This window comes from Rhinopithecus bieti, unplaced genomic scaffold, assembly GCF_001698545.2.
Source record: "Rhinopithecus bieti isolate Rb0 unplaced genomic scaffold, ASM169854v2 scaffold_1853, whole genome shotgun sequence".
Taxonomy (NCBI): Eukaryota; Metazoa; Chordata; class Mammalia; order Primates; family Cercopithecidae; genus Rhinopithecus; species Rhinopithecus bieti.
In genome coordinates this window covers 5,532,173-5,545,305 of record NW_016804151.1, presented here as the reverse complement: position 1 = coordinate 5,545,305, position 13,133 = coordinate 5,532,173, and the positions used below count along the sequence as shown (strand labels likewise).

General features: G+C 38.6%; 1 protein-coding gene across 2 annotated transcripts in view; it reads right to left on the bottom strand.

Annotated features, from left to right (window-relative positions):
* The window catches only part of AATF (apoptosis antagonizing transcription factor), a 115,075-nt gene that overhangs the window by 33,346 nt on the left and 68,596 nt on the right, over positions 1 to 13,133 (bottom strand). For both annotated transcript variants that reach the window (XM_017866990.1, XM_017866989.1), the window contains exons 9-10: positions 4,759 to 4,826; positions 2,806 to 2,886 (exon numbers count right to left, since the gene is read on the bottom strand). In XM_017866990.1, the coding sequence (XP_017722479.1) occupies positions 2,806 to 2,886; positions 4,759 to 4,826 (149 nt within the window). The remainder of the gene's footprint in view (positions 1 to 2,805; positions 2,887 to 4,758; positions 4,827 to 13,133) is intronic.

Below are 13,133 nucleotides of genomic sequence, written 5' to 3'. Positions count from 1 at the left end.
CCTCAAGAGTGGAGCAGGATTATTTCAACTGCTACACCACCCACACAGTACCTCAGTCAGCTAGGGTCTGCCACCCTCTCCAGACTAGTTGGCTTTCTGATTCTGTGGGTTCAACATCCACAGATTTAATCAACCATGGATCAAAAATACTTAAGACATAAATGATTGTGTCTATATTGAATATGTCCCAATTTTTTTTCCTGTTATTATTCCCTAAACAGTGTAGTGTAACAATTATTTACATGGCATTTGTATTGAATTAGGGATTATAAGTAATCTAGAGACGATTTAAAGTATAGGGAGGATGCGTGTAGGTTATATGCAAATACTATGCCATTTTATATAAGGAACTTGAGCACTGTAGATTTTTGGTGTCTGCAGGGGTGGGGGTGTGGGAGTGTTTGTGCGTCCTGGAACCAATCCTCCACATATACCACAGATGATGTGTATGCTCCCTGAGGGCAGACTGGGTCTTAACTACCACCTAATGACCATCTTCTTAGAGGGTAAAGGACACTAAAACCAGTTATTATTTAATATTTTCATGTTTAACCCTGTTTAAAAAGAATGCCTCTTGCCAGAATAAGATTTTACTGCCTCTGGATAGATGAGAATGTGGGGCTCTCCACTGCTATCGAAATGCTGCAAAAGCAAAGGTATCTAATTGCACTGACACATACCTGTAATCAACAGTTTAATGAAGCTAGTGGAATTCATTAATATAAAAAGCAGTTGCTATTAAAACAAAATCCTGGTTTTCTTCCTTTCAAACTAATAAATCTATGTACCAGATATTTGCACATGATTTCATTTAATTCCCATACCAAATCCCCAAAGCAGGGACTATTATCTCCACTTAGTAAATGAGAAAAGTAAGGCCCAGAGAACAAAGAACCACCAAAATCATATCACCAGACAGAGTCAGGATTTGAATGCAAGTCTTGTGATTTGAAATCGTAAGCTCTTCCTTCTAGAGAACATTTATGTCCTCATAAAATTACAATTTTAAAAGTGTACTACTGGAGAAAAATTTGATCCCCAAAATAAAGAATAAGATAATCATTCAGCCTAGTCACCTATGAAGTACTATTAGTAACATTCTTCTTTAAATCCTTGAAGTGGGCTTGGGGGAGACAGGTACAGAAGAGACGTGTCAATAAACAAATAAATGAACACGAGGAAAAGAGACTGACCCAACCTTGGAATACTGGTAGCAATAATAATGACAGTAGTAATGGCAATAAACACTTACATAGTGCTTACTATGTAACTGGTGCTATTCTAAGAGCCATACATACACTATTCATTTAATCCTCACAGTAACCCTTCAAGGCTGGTATATTATCATATCCATTTTACAGATGAAGAAACTAGCACAGAGTTAAAGGGTCTTGCCCAAAGTAGCTACTAATCAATGTCAAAGCCGGGATTCAAACTCAGGCAGTCTGGGTCTTAAGTCCATGCTCTTTACCTCTAAAAATGAACCTAGAGAACTATGAGGATTTGGAAATTTCAAGATATAAAAAGAGGTAAGCAAATTCTAACAATTTAACCTGAGATTTAAAAAAAGCGACCCTAAAGCAAAGGATGATACTTGGCAAAGTTGATGATACTGTGTACTTTTGCAAAGTTAAAGAAAAATCAGCATTTCCTGATGAGTTGTGTTAAATACTAAAACAAGTTAATTAAAGTAAATGAGAAAATCTACTTCTCCGAAGATCTTTAAAAATCAGACCCACATTTGTCTAAAGGGAATTTAATGACAGGCAGGTTCTAATAAGGATGTGGGTTTAACTACCTGCCTGAAACTGTCCTAAAACAAGTTTAAGATTTTCTCTCAGTGTGCACCTGAATTACAGGCAGTTTCTTTGACACTGAGACTTTGTGTGATGATACTGTGTTTCACACACACACACACACACGACAGTTACCAAGTCTAACAGTATAGCGAGGTCAGTTTCTACTTTGTTCCTTCTTTTATGTGTACCCTTATAAAACTCCTTAAAGAGCTCACAGGGGAGGGATTTCCTAAAGTCAGAAATTTCTCTATTTTCTCATAAACATTTTATTTTCCTCTCATTTAAAACTTTGTTAACATTCCCTGTAGTCCTTCACTTCATATCTTTTTAGCATACTGTGTGCACATATGGCTCATGAAAATGGACCAATAAGACAATAACATTTTTATTTTTATTATTATTATTTTTTTAGATGGAGTCTCACTCTGTAGCCCAGGCAGGAGCGCAGTGGCACGATCTTGGCTCACTGCAACCTCTGCCTCCTGGGTTCAAGTGATTCTCCTGCCTCAGCCTCCCAAGTAGCTGGGACTACAGAAGCCCACCACCACACCTGGCTAATTTTTGTATTTTCAGTAGAGACACCATATTGGCCAGGATGGTCTGGATCTCCCACCTCAAGTGATTCGCCCACCTCAGCCTCCCAAAGTGCTAGGATTACAGGCATGAGCCATTGCGTCTGGCCATAACATTTTTATATTATTCTATAGAAATTAATTGTTAAAATTAATATAATTTCAACTATCTTTTGTTTTCTTATTTTTTCTCTTTCAAAGGAATGCATATATTATTTCACTCATCCATTCACAACAGTAGCACAAAAGTCAATGAAACTGTATTTACATTTTAGAATAAGAAAAACTGAGTTGCAAAAACCTTCAAATATTGTTTATTTTCTGATCCTTAAAACAGAATCATCAGAAGAAAAGAAAATGACATAACAGCCAGAATGCAAGAGAAGAGATACATATACAATATATGTTGACATTTTTTCCGAAAAGGAACTCACCGAAGTTTCCTGCCTTTGCTGGCTTTCCTATCTACTTTTTTGTGGATTTTACTTCGTAACTTCTGGATTGCAAGCCACTGCCTGGAAAATTCACAAGCAATATTATGCATCATCACTAACAGAAATAGTTACACATATTGACAAATTGGAATTATTCTAACAATCTGCAGAAAGAAATCATCAACCTACATCAAGTTCCTTAAGCTAGTTTGGGGCCAAACTGACTAATCAATTGAACAGGATTTGTGTAATGGTAAAACAACAAATGGCAGCTGGGAAATTCTACAGCAAATTTGGTTAACAATGCTCCTTAGTATTTGGAGTTGCTGTGACAAGCACTAAATCTACCAGTCTGCAGGCAAACCCATCAAATTTAGTATAGCTGCTTGAGTTTTCTTGTAATGTTTTAGCTATGCAGCATGTTCTATTACTAATGTTGCAACTGCTGGTTGGTTTGAATGCATGAATTTTTAAAATCTAACTCTCCCTTTGGTAATCCTTCAGTGCTTTTTCTTGTGCTTTCCAATTTTGCTAATTTTAAATAATTATCCACTACTGATCCTGATACTAGTTTTCAATTGTTTTAAATTAATTTTATTTGTTTTAAATTGTTAATTTTCATTTCATCTATAAATACTTCAGTACGTGTTGCTATACAAGAGGAGATATAAGGACTCTTCTCCCCTCAACATAATCTCAATACCATTACCACATCTAAAAAAAAAAGTCAACAATAATTCTTTATTATCAAATATTCAGTCAGTCTTCACATTTCCTGGAATGTCTCAATTTTACAGTTGGCTTGTTTGGATCAGAATCCAAACAAGATTCACATATTCTGCAGTCATTTTAGATACGAAGGAATTAATTTTTCAATAAGGGATACTAGGCTAAGAAAATCTTCATAAATTGCTCATATGAACTAAAGTGAAAAAAAGAAAAAGAAGGAGAAACAGCAGCAGCAGCTAGTCATCTTACCTGATTTATACAACGAAAACTCAACACCAGAAAAAAAAAAATCTAGGGAAATCCAATTACTGTAATCTTAATATAATCTTAATTACCATAATCTATTTTATTGTAAAGTCAGATAAATGTACAATATAATCACCACTTAAATGCAATTTGCTCTATCACATTAAATTTATAGTGAACAGCTCTCTATAACATTCCAGAGATAAACGAAACATCAACAACATCCTACCCTAAAATTCAAATAATATTTTACTCAAATAAAATTATTTTATCAACACAAATTTTTCATTGCTTTCTCGAAAGGCTGCTCTGCCTAGAATCCCATTCTGGCACTTGCAGCTTTTGTTTCCTTTCATGCTTTTGCAAATTATGGCTCATGGCTATTTAAATGTACACTATTCATTAGGTAGCACTCTAAATGCCCTTTTTATTTTCCAACCACAGGATGAAGCATACACACAAGAGCCTTCCTTCACTACTTTACATTCTGCCCTGACATCTAGGTAATGCTGCCACGTACCATTTCTAATTGTGCTGAAGCTTTTACTGAAGGGGTGGAGGTCTAAATTAGGGCAGACTCTAACAAAGCAGATTCGACTAAGCAAGGAACCTGTTGTGTGCAGTGCCATGTTCCGACAGCTGAGAGCTCACATTTGGGTGGCTGCTTTGTATCCACTGGTCAACAGATTGATATGGATACAATCACAACGCAAACCAGGGAGCAAAGAGTATCAGAAAGACTTGGGAAAACAAACTCTAAAAAACAAACACATTGGTGTTTTATAATTTCTTTTCAAATTGTACTTTAGGCAATGTAGGGTAAACAATTAGTCACGTTTTCTTTCTAGCTTTTGTTATCCTGCTTAACTTCAATAATTATAGGACCAATCATTGCTTTGCAGGTAGACTTAAAAGGACTCAAGGGGAGAAACTATTACATAGGCTGCTTGCATGAACAGAAAGCTGTATCTAGATTACCTTCCCATGGCCACCTGATCGTTGGGATCCAAGGAGCTGGTCTTCCGTTCTATGAGTTCTCGAAGGAGCTAGGGGAAAAAGGAAAGCAACAAATTTATTTATCATCTTCCAGTACAACTGGTTTTAAAAGGGCAGAGAAGGAATTCTGAATGGCATAGTGACAGCTCTAAAACTACAATCAATAAGGGACAACACAGTGGCAAGAGCATTACTGAATTCCCGTTAACCCTTTCATAGTTATATATCTTTAAAAAGGTGGCTCTAGCAGTAGCTGAGAACAGAAGTCCATTTGGAAGACTTATTGTACTGCAGTTCATTTCAAATACATCAATGAGTGTGCAACATTCCATTCATTGTTTTTATGATTAGTTTTGTTCACTCCATCGATATCAATGGAGAATCTTTAAAAGGTCAGGTGGGAAGGGCCATGTGGCAAAAAGGGAAATGCATCAGCTCCTCACCAATAGGATAATGGTGCAAGGTTAACTTCTGAACTATAACCTCCAACAGTCAGAAAGGTCTTCCTCAGGCAAAAAGCCTTTACTGTATGTAATTAAAAGTGTGCGCATCATCCTCTTGTTTCCCATACCTGCTACTCTACCATGCTTGGTATTAAGTGATTTAGCCACACATGATACCAACACATTCATAGCCAAAAAATTTTAAGAGGGAACCTAAAGAAAGTCATTTGTATACTGCAAATATACCACAGAAGATTAGTCTCTCATCCCATATAATTAACTGCATGGGAGTTATTCTAAATGACTCTCCTACTGTCATTTTAATCCTGACTCCACTGCACCCAGTTGAAATCTACGTCTGTACCTTTCGTACAGACTTATGAATCTTCACTGAATCTTAAAAGTCCTGGGTGAAGAGAAGCAATGGTTTTAAAAGTTAAACACTAAAGGAGAAAAACCCTAAATTACGATAATAGAACTACAAGTACTATATGCAGAGAAAGAGAAACAGAGATTAAAATTCCAAAAATCTTCTGAGAGAAATTTAAGTGAAGACGCTAAGATAAACTAGTTCTGCTAATCATCTGTCAATAATCCAGGTTTGACCTTAAAACTTGTTTCTTCATAAAAATTAGCCATTATTTTGTAGGTGAGGCATGGTGGCAATAGAGATATTTCACCAAATCAAATAGCTGAAGCCTGTGGGAGGATGAAGAAACAGAAATAAATCCCTCTGAAAGCAGGTCTCTTTCTAATTTCATATGTTTATGTAAGTAGGCACTGTAAGAAGTAAAACAAATTTATAAAAATATTCACTTCCAAAAGATGAATCTTTATTGCAAAAGGGAAAAGGATATCTCAATTGCAATTAGAAAACCTCCCGTGATGTTTTATCATTTGCTTATTTTGGACATTATTACCACAGCAATTATGTTTAAGAATGCAGGGACCAGAAGCCGCTGGTTTTATTATCACTAGAAAACAGCAAGCTATTTCTCTACCCTGTTTATCTGATTGATTCCCAACATCTTTCTGGCAGCCAATCTATCAGTTTATCTCTCCTACTTCATCACAGTCACTTCTGGCAGCTAAATACAAGATCCAAATCCAGTGTTACACAGACATACGACACAGTAAACCTATGTAACACTGCTGCTGTGTAAACAGCTGCCCTTAAGGCTAAGCAGAAATGGGCTTCTGGTTCCTAGTCAATATTCTGTCAGAAGCAAGGAGTAGGGGGAGTGAGAGGGAGTGGTTAATAATAATTATAAAAAGAAATAAAAGAGAAAGAAAATAAAAGGAAGGAAAATAATGGAATAATTGCATTTCATTGCCCTTACCTTGTTCCAGCCACACAAAAGATTACAACAATCATTCCTGGTTTTCCTAATTTTCTCAGATCCCTTGAGACTGGGCAGTCAGAGTCACTGGGGAGGAAGTGCTCATGGAAGGCTGCCCCAGCACAACAGGGTGATCCTCGGGAAGAATATGCCCTTGCCGAAGGCTGGAAATTGGAGCTCACAACTGCAGTGGATCTATTACACTTGCAGTGGTCTCTGTAATTCCAACACCAAGTTGGTGCAGCATTTACTTTCAAGCACTTTGTGTACTATATATAGTCTGAGCTGCATTTTCACACACAAGCGCTCTGTATGACTATTTTTACTCATTCATGACTTGGAAGATTGTTTTATTGGTCTACCTAGCTAGGTCTAGTTTATTCAGTCCAGTATTTCAGAAGATTCTGTTGTGTCCACGGTAAGAAAAAGAAAGCAACAACAACAAAAAATGCAGTTAAACAAATATTACTGTTTCCCACAGCTACCATTATCACTGGGTTTAAATTTAATTATAAAATTGGTTTCAAAAAAGTTGCTAAAAAGATTTGAGGATATTGGCTAAAGAATTCAATTTTCTGATTTTAATTTGTATAGCTTTAACTTTACAAATAAACCTTTCTACTAAAATTCAAGTTTCTGATACAATTATTAGAGCCTTTTATTTCAACAATGATGATTCAGTATTTGTAGTAATTTTCTATGTGATTTGGAAAACAGAGAGAGAGATAAAATGTTTTTGCTCTAAGTCTGTTAAAATTCCTCCAGATAATCAATTCAGAAAGGCTTGATTATACCTCTAGTTCTAGGGGAAAATCATAGATACAGTTAGGTTTTCAGGTCGGCCACAGAAACCTATTTAACCCATACCAATATACCTGAGGAACAGCACTAATAGTACTATAAAGCATCTAATCAACATTTATAATACTTTCACTAGAAAAAAATGCATGCTAGAAACAGTTAAAAATGGCAGATTGAACACATTAGTTTATCTCTTCTCAACCCCTCTAAGAGACAGTTGAGGAATAAAATAAATACTAACTTACAAGAAAAAAGAGAAAGGGAGAGCTAAAGCGTGCATATTTTCATAAATTTTTCCAAGACAGTGAGGACATGCAGGAGTTATCACCCAAATGCCCAGAGTGAATAAAGGTGAAGATGAAGCCAATTGTATTAGGCTGCAGAATTCCTGTGAGGATCAGCTCTCTGGCAGTTACCACGCAAGGTGGGAAAAAGAGAAGGAGCAGAATCACTTGAGCCTTCTCCATTATCCCACACAGCCAAGTGACTAACCACCTCTACCATCCACCTCCGCTCGCGAGAAAAAAGAAATTTTATTCTTTGGAAAAACTGAACCACAGAAATTCCAGAATAGAGGATACTAGGCAAAGAAGGCTGGAATGAGGTACAAGGGAAAAGCTCTATGTTAATCTCTGAAACCTCTCCCTTTCTCCCACCTTATTTGTAGAAAGCTAACAGCCCATTCTATAATTTCCTAGGTAGGAAAGCAGAGGAGCCTTTTCTAGAAGAAACTGAATGGTGTCTGCCCTCCCACCGCCAAAATTAGATTTCGAAGTTGCTATGATCTTCTGCATGTGTCCCCCAAAATCCATATGTTGAACATACTTAATCTCCAATGCAACAGTATTGGAAGGAATGGCCTTTGGGAGGTGATTGAGTCATGCAGGCTCTGCCCTTGTGGATGGGATTAGGCATCCCTCTAAAAGGGCATGATGGAGGAAGTCTGTCCCTTTTGCCTTTCCACCTTCTGCCATGTGAATTCCCTCAGGAGAATTCGGCATCAAGGTACCATCTTGGAAGCAGAGAGCAGCCTTCACCAGACAACAGAAACTGCCAGCTTCTTGTTCTTGGACTTTACAGCCTCCAGAACTGTGCGAAGTAAATTTCATTCTTTTAAAATTACCCAATCTGTGGTATTTTGCTATAGCAGCACAAACAGATATATACAAAACAAAGCAAACAAATACAGATTCTGACACCCAAGGCTACTCTAACAAAGACGTCAATTCACAACATAATTATATTTAAAGAAGCCAAAAAGCTCTGCCCAAGTTTCAGAGATTCCAAATAATAAACTTTAATGCTTTACTCTTAAATATGAACAGACAGTTAAGGATCACCTGCATCTGAGGGAATCCTCATGCAGAGACCAAACAAGTAGAAAAGAGACTCGAGGAAGCAATGCAGAGAACAAAGTAAATGCTTAAAAAGGAGAAAAAAAAACTCCAAACTTACAATGATTATCCCAGAAGTGGGAGAGGGTATACTTTGATAAGAGCAGGATGCTGTGAAAAGACTAAAATGAAAATTAAGCACTAAACAGAAAATTTTAAAATCCAACAGAAGAACTTAAAGATAAATGAATGAAAATCTCTGATATAAAACAAAAGAAAGCCAAAAGCAAAAGATAATATCCCCTTGTTTATTTGCAAGACAAGACAAAAATTTAGAGGATAATCCAGAAAGTCAAACATCTAACAAACAAAGGTTGGGAGAAAATGTTTGAAGCAATACTGAAAATTTTCCAAAATCATAGAAAGAAAAGGAATACACCTGCAAAGACCTAGTGCAATGAATAAAAAAGGGCCTTTGTCAAGACACGTGATCATGAAATATAGAACAACAGAGGTCAAGAGAAGATCCTAAGCAGTTAAAGAAAAAATAGGTTACATATAAACAGGGTGACCACATGTCCCAGTTTACCAGGAAAGTCCCGGTTTACACCTGTTGTCCTAATACGCTGTCAGGCTAGCACCTTACATGTCCCAGTTTTGATAATAAATTATACAGTCACGCTACATATTAAAGAATGGAAATCTGAATGGGAAAACACATCTCAATAGCAAGAGCAGATAGCAGAGGACAGCAAGGTACCTTCAAAATTCTATGGAAAATGACTTCCAGACTCAAATTCCATATACAGCCGAAATTCCATATACAGCCGCCTTATTATTGAGACAGTCTTGCTCTGTCACCCAGGCTGGAGTGCAGGGGTTCAGTCTCGGCTCATTGCAGCCTCTGCCTCCTCAGCCAAATTATTAACCAAGTATAATGAGAGTTACATAAATGCATTTTTCAAACACGTAAGGACTCAACAATTTACTTTCTATATACTCTTTCACAGGAAGATGTACTTCAGTAAATGAGTATACAAAAATCAAGACATAAGATATTAGAAAAGAGAGGTCTAACTCAGGGAAGAAGCAAAGGCAAGTCCCAGGAATACAGCCAGCAGGCCTGGTGTGCAGACATGCCAGTAGAGTCCAGAGAGCTCTAGGATGAGGTCTCAAAGGGGCAAAAGCAGAAGGGAGGTGCAAAAGGATAGGTTATTTTATATATTCAAGGCATGTGGAGTACACAGGGAAAACAGCAATAGTTACACAGAAAAACAGGCATTATTAGCTCTAGGAAAAAACAAATTTGTAAGAAAAATGTAATCATAATATAGCGCTTGCTCCTATAGTTGGGATGTTTGTCCCCTCCAAACCTCATGTTGAAATTTGCTCTCAATGTTGGAGGGACCTAATGGAAAGTATCTGGGCCATGGAGGTGGATCCCTCATGCATAGATGAAAGTCCTCCCTTGGTTGTGGGGAGTGAGTTCCTGCTCTATTAGAGCCCGGGAGCTGGCTGTTGAAAAGAGCCTGGCATGCCTCAGTCCTCTAGCCTCCTCTCTTGCCACATGATCCCTGCACATGCCAGCTCCCCTCCGCCTTCCTTCATGAAGAGAAGCAGCCTGAGGCTTCCACTTTAGAAGCCCAATCTTCCCAGGAGCAGAAAAGTGAGCCAAAGAAATCTTTTTTCCTCAAAAATTACCCATTCTCAGGTATTCCTTCATAGCAATGCAGAACAGACTAAGACACTTGAGAATAACATTTACTTAGTAATAATAATGTCAACACTGACTGACAGTCATCCTAGCAGGTATGATACATTCTCATTGCAGCTTTGATTTGCATTTCCCTCATGGCTAATGATGCAAAGCATCTTCCTGTGCTTACTGGCCATTTGTATATCTTCACTGGAGAAATGTCTATTCAGACCCTTTGCCCATTTTAAAATGAGGTTATTTGTCTTTTTGTTATTGAGCTGTAAGAGTTCTTTATATATTCTAGATACCAGTCCCTTATTCATTTCCCTCCTGTAATGTCTTCTCGCTTTCTTGATAGTATCATTTGAAGCAGAAAAGTTTTTAATTTTGATATAGTCCAATTTTTTCTTTTGTCATTTGTATTTTTGATTTGTATCTACGAAACCATTGCCTAACCCAAGGTCATGAAGCTCTACTCCTATGTTTTCTTCTAAGAGGTTTATAATTAACAGCGCAGCTCTTATATTTAGGTCTATGATCCATTTTGAGTTAATTTTTATATATAGTGTAAGGGAGGGGTCCGACTTCATTCTTTTACATGTGGACATCCAATTATACCATTTGTTAAAAAGACTATTCCCCACTGAGCTGTCTTGGCACCCTTGTTGAAAAACCAAGTAATTTTAAAAGCATTTTGGCTTTATGATCACATATTCCTTGGCTTTCTGAATTTGTGACCCAGAGTTATTGATTCCTACTTTTTAGGCTTCCACAGTTCATAGCCACAGACGCTAGAGATGGAAAAAGCTTGGGGCAACCCTCTATCAAACTTACTTGGCCTCGCTGAGTCAGGGTTCCTCAAACTGCCTCACTGGGGGATACAAAAGCAGACGCAAAGGATTGAGTTTACTTTTTCTGTGAATTCCCTCTCTCTCTCACAATAATTCTTAGTGAAAATGTATCTATTTTTGTATTACCACTTTTTTGGTTCTTACCACTTTTTTTGGTTCTCAGCTCCCTAGTCTTTCAAGTTACTCCCAAAAGGGCTGGGCGTGGTGGCTCACGCCTGTAATCCCAGCACTCTGGGAGGCCGAGGCAGGCAGACCACTTGAGGCCAGAAGTTCGAGACCAGCCTGCCCAAGATGGCGAACCCTGTTTCTAGTAAAAATTAGCTGGGCATGGTGGCACATGCCTGTAATCCCAGCTACTAGGGTGGCTGAGGCAGGAGAAATCGCTTGAACCCAGGAGACGGTCACGCCACTGCACTCCAGCCTGGGCAACAGAGTGAGACTCCAACTCAAAAAAAAAAAGTTATCCCCAAAAGAAGTCACTTGCAATTTTTATACACCATATTTGAGGCATACAAAAAATAAACTGCATATACTACAATTTCAAATAGTTGGGAAGGAATTACTATACATGCCTATAGTACAAAATTGGCACAAAATGACCCACTCCCCAACTATATCTTCCCACTCCACGTTGCCCATTCACTACCGAACGAACAGCTCCAACACCTAATATTTCTGCTTCCATTATGCTACTCAAACAACCTGTGCGAAGGTCTCAAGATCTCCATGTCTAATGGGCATCCGGCACTACTTGTCCTATTAGACTTCTTGAAGCAGCAACTGACCCTGGACGTTCTCACCTCACCGAAACACTCTTTTCTTGGTATCAGTGAGGCATTTCTCTGCCTTTACTCCACAGTCAGCCAGCCCTTCTAGCCAGTCATTAAATGCCGCCACTCCTCACGACTCAGTTCCAATCTTCTCTTCTCATTCCACAGGGTTTCCCCCAAGAACTTCCTTCTGTTCTCAAGGTGTCAACGACCTAAGAGTTATCCCTGGAAATTCCTCTTCCCTTACATCCAATATCTCATCTATCTCAAGTCTTATATTCACGAATTTGTCCACTTTTCTCCATCTCCACTGCCTCCACCCAGTACTATCATCTTCGTTCACCCTTTTTTTTTTGAGGCAGAGTCTCGCTCTGTCACCCAGGGTGGAGTGCAGTGGTGCTATCTCTGCTCACTGCAACCTCCACCTCCCAGTTTCAAGCAATTCTCCCACCTCAGCCTCCCGAGTAGCTGGGATTACAGGCGTGCGCCACCACGCCAGGCTAGTCTTTGTATTTTTAGTAGAGACGGGGTTTTTCCATGTTGGTCAGGCTGATCTCGATCTCCTGACCTCAGGTGATCCACTCATCTTGGCCTCCTAGAGTGTTGGGATTACAGGCGTAAACCACCATGTCCGGCCCTCATACATATTTTTTGAGGACACTGGAGAAACAAGAATAAAAGAGACATGGTCTCACCTGAGGCAGTGTAATGATTTCCTCTTATTTACTCTTGTCCCTCCTCCATTTTTGTTTCCTCATTGTACTCAGAGTAGTATTTTCAAAAAGCAAATGTGTCAGGACATTTAACAGGGTTAACACTAGGTCCCTTGTCTACCTCTCCAATCTAACCCACCTTCCGCCTCTGTGTTGCAGTCCCACCAGGCTTCATTCTGTACATGAAATGCTCTGTGGGCCCTCGCACTAGAGGCTGTTTCTGCATATGCACTGCGGGAACAGGCTTCCATAGCCATTGACCTCCCATGCCTCCTCCTCTACTCATTGGTTAAATCTCCGCTTCATCATCTCTTCCTGAGGGAAACCTTTCTTAACCACAGCTGCACTCACACACACGCACCATACCTTTGCTGTTCTCACTATACACTGCACTCATGGACTCCTTGAC